The following is a 9,560-nucleotide window of genomic DNA, read 5'->3' as shown; positions in this document are numbered from 1 at the left end:
GGGAGAAGTAGGGAGGAAGCACTGAGGAGTGATACTGACCAAATGATATTGTTATATTGTGTGCATTTATTTCTATGTAACAACAAATCTCTATAATGCAAATAACTATAATGCAATTAAAAAAAAAAAAAAAGAAGGAAGAATACTGGTCATATGAGAAACAATTGATGTTACTTTTTCATCTGGGTGCTAAGGTGGTTTCTTATTGAGATCAGAAATACGGCAAAGAAACTTTAAGCTTATAGAATTAGAATTATAGGCACTTTTTTTTTTTTTTAAATCACTCTTATACTTTTTCAGCTTCATCTCGAGCCACTTCCTGCTCACCAGTAGTTTCTTGGGTCCTCTTTCCATTCCTGAAGTGCCACACTTTTTTTTTCTTTTTCTGGTACTGGGGATAACCCAGAGGTGCTTAACTGGTGAGCCACCTCCCCAGCCTATTTTTTTTATTTTGAGCAGGATCTTGCTGAATTGCTGAGGCTGGCTTTGAACTTGGGATCCTCCCGCCTCAGCCTCCTGAGCTGAAATTACAGTCATGCACCACTGTGCCTGGCTGCCATTCATTTTTTTCCCTTAATTTTTTTTGTTTAAGTTGTAAACAAAAACCTTTATTTATTTATTTATTTGTATGTGGTGCTGAGGATCAAACCCAGCCTCTCATGTGCTAGGTGAGCGCTCTGTTACTGAGCCACAACCCCAGCCCTGCCATGCCTTTTTTTAGGACCCTTAATATTTCTTATTCCTTCTGCCTGGACATTCTGCACCTCTTCTCCCTGCTACTGTCTGACACAACAGAATCCAGTGTTAGCCACAAATATGAGCATGATCAGAATTTTAAATATTTTTGTTACCCACATTAATAACAAACAGGTAAGTTTGATTTTTAATATTGTATCTTATTTAACCTGTGATAAACAATATTTTCAACATGTATTCAATGTTTAAAAATATGATACAGGACTGGGTAATGCATCCTTTTTTAAAAAATATATATATTTTTGATTGTAGGTGAACACAATACCTTTATTTTATTTATTTATTTTTATGTGGTGCTGAGGATCAACCCAGTGCCTCACATGTCCCAGGTGAGCGCTTTACCACTAAGCCACAACCCCAGCCCTGGTTAATGCATTCTTTACATTTTTTTGTACTAAGTCTTAGTGATTTAGCGTGTATTTTATACTTAACAGCACATCTCAATTCAGACTAGCCACATTTTAGTTGTTCAAAAGCCACATGTAGCTAATGGTTACATTATTGGGCCATGTAAGACTAACCCATAGTTGATTTTTGGATTTTACCTTGAACTAACTTTCATTTTGCTTGGTAAGGGTACTGGATATTGAACTCAGTGGTACTCTACCACTGAGCTACATCTCCAGTCCCCAGTCATTTATATTTTGAGACAAGGTCTTGCTAAATTGCCAGATCTTGCTTTGAATTTGTAATTCTGCCTCCTCCAGCGAAGTTGCTGGGTTTCTAGGCATGCGTGTGCCACTGTGCCTTACCTCAAAGATATTTTAGATATTTTCCTAACCATACTTACATAAAGCACACAGGCTGTGGCAGTTCAATTAAACAATCCCAAGAGGGCTGGGTTTGTGGCTCAAGCGGTAGCGCGCTCACCTGGCATGCGTGCGGCCCGGGTTCGATCCTCAGCACCACATACAAACAAAGATGTTGTGTCCGCCGAAAACTAAAAATTAAATATTAAAAAAATTCTCTGTCTCTCTCTCTCTAAAAAAAAAAAAAAACAATCCCAAGATGTCCTATAACTTGCTATCATATTAATGATTTAATTAGGTATTCTCTATCATGTCTATGTTATGTAGTATTGTATATCTAGCATGGTGTCCAGTACCTAGTAAGTTCTCACTAAATGTTTGCTAGGTAAATAACAAAAACAAAATGGCAGAATGTTTTGATCATTGCAGCTTAGAAGCATGCATGAATTGAATATTTTGTGTTAGCAATCATGGCATGTGCCAGTAGTTGACTTCTCTTGGCTGCTTTGAGTTTTGACCCTTTTTTTCTTTTCACACTGCAGTCAAAGCAAATCAGCCACAACTATTGTGTTTAATGTAGATGGAAGGAACCCATCACAGAAAAAAACACGGTTTTAAATGTGTTTGGGTGGGGTTTTTGATTATGGGCTTGCCGGTTTCTATGCCTTGCATTTTCAAGTTGCACCCAGAGAAATTTTACTTTCTTGGGATTCTCATCTGAAAATAGTTAATGATTTTATATAGATTTTTACCCCTAACCTTAATATTTAAGTCATTGTGTGCCTCTGGATGCAAGAGAACACACTTCTTGGGAAGACCATGAAAGACAAATACCATCTAAATGTTATCTTAAAACTTGAATGCTTGTGGTATCATTGTATTCTCTCAAGTACCTGTTTTGTCTCATATTTTAAATGCCCACTGAAGTAGAATATTGAACTCTCATAACAAAATATAATGAATATATTTTCAGTTTAAATCATGTCCTTTTTCATTTGAGTGAATATATCCTGGCATTTTGCCAGGCACTAGGTCAAAATAATAACTGAGATAAGTCTTTACTCTTAAGAAATATACCCCTTTAATACTGACACTGAAGGGAATTCTGGTGCTACAACTTTAAATAATAATTGGATTTATGATTTTTATAAAAAGACTTTTTGTTAAAGATGAAAACAAGTTTGGGGACTGAACCCAGGACCTCACATTCTATCGTAGAGCTATATTCCCAGCCTGGAAAACAAGACTCTTGATTCAGCAATGGCCATTTTCCAATAAATCTGTTCTGGCATTAAAAGAATAATTATATACATAACTGTAAATAAATAAAGAGTGATTGTGGCTGTACCCCAGTCAGACTCTCCTACAAAATATTCTTGGTCTGAAGACTTACTCATTGAGTCTGCATTGCTACTACAAGCATTCCTGTAGCTTTGAATTTATTTTACATTGTCCCATATCTTGGTTGTTTTAAATAGTTGCTGAAATACACACTCTGCAAGTTGATATTTTCTCCATTATCTGTGAATCTTTCTTTTTGTAAATATTTTCATTTGTTCCTTTTAGTTATACATGACAGTAGGATGTACAGTGAATCTTATTCCAAGTTAAGAGGGTACCTTCATCTTGAACCCAACCTTTACCTATAAGACCGAGCCATCTTTGTAAAACTGGATCTATCATTGGAGGTGTGAAATCTGTCCACTCTTGAAAAGAAGCTCATTGCTTCCTTAGCAGTTCTTTGGTGGTACCATTCTTGTATCAGAGTTTAAAAGTTCCCAGGCTTTATAAATCACATAAAATAAGTTCTGCCTTGTCAGAGCTGTATGCAGTTGTTTGTCTGCTCTGTGTTGACAGTGAACAGTTCCTGCCCCTGTTTATAAACTAACTTGACTCAACCCTGGTCTTCTCTCTCTCACACCAAAAATCTGAAAACAATTTTTTGTTTGTTTCTGGTGGTGCTAGGGATTGATCTCCAAAGGGTTCTACCTCTGAACTACATCCCCTGCCCTTTTTTTTTTTTCTTCCAATTTTATTTTAAGACAAGAGTCTTGCTAAGTTGCCACAGGCTGGCCTCAAACTTGTGATCCACCTACCCTAGCCTCTTAAGTTGTTGGAATTATGGGCAGGCACAGTGTGCCTAACTCAAAATGCCTTTTGATAAATGTTATAAAAAATAAGTATTTAGAGTATTTGAAGGAAAAGAAAATGACTCAGTGTGGGGGGTTAGAAGAAGCTTCAGTCAAGAAGTAGGGATTTAAACTGGAGCCTGAAGGATAGAGAGCGGCAGAGGAGGGAACGGGCTGTATCACATAGGGGGCTTGAGGAATTCCTGAGGTGACTGGTGTCATGGCCACAACCAGATAGTCTTAAAACTTATGTAGATGATTGTACCTTGATACCATTTGGTTTTTACTTTAACTGTGAATTTTACTTTGCTAGTTTCATAATATGTAGTCCTCATGTTATAGGATCCAAATTGACATCAGATTTTATTCTCTCTCCTTTTAAAAATCATAGTGTATTCACAGCTCCAATAAATTTTTTTGTGTGTTTGTGAATTTAAAAATATGGAATGCTTCACAAATTCACTGTCATTCTTGCACAGAGGCTGTGCTGTTATTCTCCATATCATTCCAACTTTAATATATGTGCTGCTGAAGCAAGCATGCCCCAATAAGCTTTGTTTTTTTTCTTTTCTTTTTAATATTTATTCTTAAGTTTTAGGTGGATACAATATCTTTATTTTACATATATGTGGTGCTAAGGATCGACCCCAGTGCCTTGTGCATGCTAGGCGAGCGCTCTACCACTGAGCCACAACCCCAGCCCTTCTTTTTTTTTTTTTTTAATTGCATTATAGTTATTTGCATTATAGAGATTTGTTGTTACATAGAAATAAATGCACACAATATAACAATATCATTTGGTCAGTATCACTCCTCAGTGCTTCCTCCCTACTTCTCCCTCCCCAGTAAATTCTTGAATTTACTTCACAGACCCTAAAGTCTCTCTACTCTTTTCAGATGATAAACCAAGTTATTCTGTAGTGTGAATCTGAGTGGCAAAAGCAAGTTCTGTGACTTCAGATCCTTTGCTTTTTGTAATTTTGAAGAATGGTGGGGGAGCCTTTATTACATGATCTCTTCCCCTAGGATACCCATTAACATCTCAATATTACTTTTTTACAGTTTTGCCATTTTCTCTATGACACTTTGAAGTAATTATACCCTATTAAATAGTTATAGTCTTCCCTAAAGCTTTTTATTCTTCAGAAATTAACAAACCTTATTCTTTGAATATTTATCCCCAGTAGAGCTTTACCCATCAGTTCTCAATCTCAGATTTTTATCCTCTTTAAATTCCCTTCTTTTCCTTCTTTATAAAATCAATATTTGCATACATTTGCAGTTACTTGTGTGACTTCCTAGACAAAATTGCCTCACAGGCAGCTAGCATCACACAGTGGTGGGCCTCAAATCTAACTATCAGCTTAACAAGTTTGCTTGATAGTGTTTTGAATAATTTTGAGTTGATCCTTGTACACAAAAGTGCACAAGGACCTCTTCACCCCTCCACCTTTTACTTTGCTTCTGCCCAGTTCACAGGTTCCTTCCTGATCCCTTTAGGGATTGGAGTGTTACCCAACTAGGACTTTGGGCTGTAAGGCATAGGTGCTATAAGGACCCAAGGGGAAGCATTTCGCAGGAATAGGGAAAAGACACCAAAGCTCTGAGAACAACAAGAGTCATGAGGTGACTTAACTAAATTTACCAAATTAGGAGGAATCATTCACGTTTTAGCAATTCAGGTTATGCTCAGATTTTAAACACATTTTTCCTATTTGTTAACACATTTTTTAAGCAAGAATTAAGAAATCTTGCTGCTAAACCCATTTCTGACTTCTCTGTTCTTTGTCCTTTTTCACATTTATTAAAAAACAATTATGGCTAATTAACCACTTGAGGATTGCTTGGCTGCTCCAAGCTGAAAGGTTGCTGCTCTCAGGTCCAGTGATGCTATTGCTTTTGTTCCCACAGGCATAGAGTGTCAAGCTAACCAGGCATCTGCTACTTCCGAAGAGTGTACCGTTGCATGGGGAGTCTGTAACGTAAGGAAACGTCTTTACCTATCAGCATGGCTTGTAAACATATTGCCACTTTTCCTGCTTTGCCAGTCTTGAAAATAACTAGGAAAAAAATGACTAGCCAACCTTTCTCCCAAAAGGTATACAAATAGTACAAAAGATTTTAAATCCTCATACTGTTCACCTGTAACAGGATAAACATAATTAGTTATTGGAAAGAAATACTAGTTTGTCTTAATTATGAAGTACACCTAGTTTTGTTTGCAGTATTGTGAGGGTTTGTCTTTGGGAGACAAAGCCTATTGCCTGGTCTTGGGAATGGTCTGTTTACCTTCTGAACAGACCCTTTTTTTAAGGTCAAGTGTCTGTGGAATTAAGATCGGAGGATAAATTGAGTTTTTAAGAGTGTGTGTGTGTGTGTGTGTGTGTGTGTTTTAAATGTAAATGTACTCAGTAAGGGTTTTTTTTTAATATGGCTCATCAAGAAGAAATAAAAGAGCTGGATGTGGTGGCACACACCTGTAATTTCAGTGACTCGGGAGGCTAAGGGAGGAGAATCATGAGTTTGAGGCTAGCCTCAGCAATTTATCAAGACCCTGCTCAAAATGAAAATTTTTATAAAAAGGACTGAGAATGTGATTCAGTGGTTAAGCACCCCTGGGTTCAATCCCTAGTGCCCAAAAAGAAAATAGAAAGGAATTTTAAAACAGAAAAAGAAAAGAAAAACATGGCTCATGCCAGAAATGTTTTGTGTAGCATGGCTGAACTAAGTGTGTGGCCTTCAGGGTGTGACAGCTGTGAAGGTAACAAGCATCAAATGTGTTATTTCTAGCATATGTAAAAATTCATCCTTAGAACCATACAGTCCTAATCACAGTAGTTGAAACTGTCCTGTCCAGGCCTCCTATGCCAAGGGGACAAAGGACCCACAACTCCAGCATGACATAAGGAGTCACAGATTCTGGAGTCAGACTACCAATCCCTGTCTTTGTCTTATTTACTAAGTGACTTGAAGCCAAGGTATTTAACATCTCTACTCCTGGTTCCCTCATGTAAAATGAGGCGGATAGCAGGCCACATAGAACTGTAATCAGGATTAAGTGGTTTAATGTTAAAAAGTATTTAGAACTTTGGGCACATAGTCAGCATAAACGTGTTAAAAAATCTAAATAAATAGAAATTTGGAGTTTAGTGGTCACATGGTAGCTCTTAGTGCTTTTGTGTGGGTTTGAAATGCCTTCTCTACCCATGCCTGTGGTGCACTTTCTTCATTCTATGTCAGGACCCTTTGGCCAGTTTCACAATGGTTAGTATTGGCCAAAGGATGACTTTCATCGTTTGTGGGGGTAAAGAAAATATATTGGGCTCTTTGCTCTGTGTAACATTCAGGCATATATTAAGGATCATGTTCCTTTGTGTAGAATGAAAAGGGGTGGATTTCCCCTCAAGTTTTGTTAAGGAAAGGGTCTCTTAGAGATCCTGCCATAAAGGAGAACTAGCATAGAGTGCTAGAAGCCAGTCTTGAGTGCTGATGCTGAGTCTTCTACAGACCAGCTCCATGAATTAGGCAAGTCACTTAACTTGTCTGGGTTTCAGTTTCCTGTCTGTAAAGTTAAGATAATAATATCTGTCATGCCTGCTTGCCAGGGTTGCTGTGAGGCTCAAATGAGGTAATATATGTCAATATCTGTAAACTGTGGAGTACTGTCAAGAATCCTCTGTGGATTGTACCTTGTCTGCTAAATACACCTGTTAGTACGCTTAGATTACTAACAGGAAGAAAGTTGGGATCAAAAAATGCTCAGGGATGTTGTCACCTGCCCTGAAGTCTCATTTGCCTCCCCCACTTGCCCTTGAGCACTTGATGTCATCTCATGGGCTTGGGTAAAGGATCCTGTGATTTGGCAGAGTGCTTAGTAGGGAAAGTCGGAGATGGCGGTGGGTATCTTGCATGTGCTTGCATGAGCCTTTTCCCAGCACCTGGGGTTGAGAAAAATGTCTCCACTTTCTGCCTCTTGGAGAATCTGCCTGTTTCCTTTTTCACATTGAGTTGTATGAGAGTCTGCAGGAGTGGGATCTTTTAGAAGGCTGTCATTCTGTAAAAATGTGCTAGCTATGGAGCCCATTCTTAATTACTGAATTAGATTTTTGTTGCCAAAAGATAGTTCACAAGACAATAATCTATATTGTAAGTTTCTTAGGTTCCATGACTATTCTGGGAGACATATCAGATTTTAAAGCTGTTATTAAACCAAGCCTACAAAAGCTTTGGTTGTTTTGTTGGGGTGTCTCTGTATTCCTCTCCTGTGCCCCACTGCAGCCCAGCAATTACAGATTAAATGAGGGGGAACCCTTTCTGCTCCTCTTGATCTTCTCCTCATATGAGTGAGGCAGGAGGAAGAAAAGTGTTCATTGCAGTCTTAACTAGCATCTGCATGTCATCAACTCACACCAAAAGGCTACACACAGATTCTCTTTTTCCCAAATCCAAGCCAGTTCCTAGCTCCTGTCCATTACCAGTGTTCTTGGGACACTTGCCTTTTTACTTCCTGTCTTAGTCATGAAAATAGCCTGTTGATGCCCTTTGAGCTGCTTGTATACAGTTTGTCCTTCTGAGTACTTTTTTTAAACCGCAATTTTCCTTTTTACAACAAAATCCTCATTAAAGCCTTATTGAGTGCCGAGCTCTTGTAACATCAGTATTAAAGTTCCTTTGATTAGAGTTGAGTTGGGTGTGGGGAGGTGCCTGTTTTAGTCCTGGGTGGGTAGCAGTGGCAGCGCACTCCCTATAGATGGAGAGGAGTAGGCTTTACTCCCTGGGTCCTCATTCTTCAAGGGTGAGAGGAGGCTGGTGACTGGTGACCAAGATTGGGGAAGTTGGAAATCTGTGTGTGCTCAGGTCATTTCTCAAGGAAAGTAGAAGCATCCCCTAATACGTTCCATAGTCCTTAAAGGGGAGAGAGCTCACTTCTAGAACATAATCTGTGCTCCCTAAATAATTTCTTCAGTAATAATGGCGATTCTAACAAATGTTTTTGTTGGAAATATCTTTGTACAAGGGTATGATCCTTTCTGGAACTTTTGCCCATCGTTTTCTGCTCTTGTTTTCCAACCCATGGTATGTATTGCTGCACTGTCTAGTGAGAGGTGTTGTCAGTAGATGGTAAAGCTTACACAGAGTTATTTTTAATAAAAACATTTTTTCTTTCAGCATGCTTTTCACTTCCACTGCATCTCTCGCTGGCTCAAAACACGGCAGGTGTGCCCATTGGACAACAGAGAGTGGGAATTCCAAAAGTAGGTATCTCTGGCCGTTGGCATCGTTAGAAACCTGGGCATTATAGTTAGTTCTATTTTCTGACTCACCTTAGGCTGGAAGAGGATGGAGACATGGAACATGGCTTGTTTTTTAAACTAACTTTTAGTTAACTAAGCAAGAACTCGCCTGTGTGGACAATGCACAGAAGATTAGCCAACATTAAAAGTTTGCAACCTGAAGTTTCCCTACCTTTTAGTGTCTGTGACAGGAATTCAGGAGGCTGAGGCAGGAAGGAAGACTGCAAGTTTGAGGACAGCCTGGGTAACTTAGTGAGACCCTGTCTGTCTCAAAAATAATAATAATAATAATAATAATAATAATAATGTAGATAACATGGGAATATACAAGCTTTTATTTATTTGTTTATTTATTTATTGGTACCAGGGATTGAATCCAGGGGCACTTTACCACTGAGCAACATTGCCAGCCCTTTTTTATTTTTTATTTTGAGACAGGGTCTCACTAGATTGCTTACTTTAGGTTCAAAAGCCATCCCTAGCAACTTATAAAGTCCTCCTGCCTCAGCCTCCCAAGTCACTGCACCCAGCTGAATTTCTAAAATCACATTCCTATTGGTTTAGCTCATACTGATTAATTCTAGTAAAGCTTTTATGGCTATCTTGCTTTTTTTTTTTTTTTTTTTTTTTTA

General features: G+C 38.4%; 1 protein-coding gene and 1 non-coding gene across 4 annotated transcripts in view; one reads left to right on the top strand and one right to left on the bottom strand.

Moving 5' to 3' along the window:
* Rbx1 (ring-box 1) overlaps nt 1-9,560 on the top strand; it is an 18,633-nt gene that overhangs the window by 5,269 nt on the left and 3,804 nt on the right. For 2 of the 3 annotated variants that reach the window (XM_048803096.1, XM_048803095.1), the window contains exon 3: nt 8,804-8,889. In XM_048803096.1, coding sequence (XP_048659053.1) covers nt 8,804-8,889 — 86 coding nt within the window. Of the gene's footprint in view, nt 1-5,545; nt 5,617-8,803; nt 8,890-9,560 lie in introns of all 3 variants that reach the window. The other variant, XM_015501879.2, reaches the window with a different exon arrangement.
* LOC125616836 lies at nt 4,070-4,171 on the bottom strand. Its single transcript, XR_007347609.1, has one exon. It is a non-coding gene; the product is annotated as a U6 spliceosomal RNA (small nuclear RNA).

Source organism: Marmota marmota, unplaced genomic scaffold, assembly GCF_001458135.2.
Source record: "Marmota marmota marmota unplaced genomic scaffold, marMar, whole genome shotgun sequence".
Taxonomy (NCBI): Eukaryota; Metazoa; Chordata; class Mammalia; order Rodentia; family Sciuridae; genus Marmota; species Marmota marmota.
The sequence above is the reverse complement of the archived record's forward strand: the minus strand, read 5'-3'. Positions and strand labels throughout refer to the sequence as shown.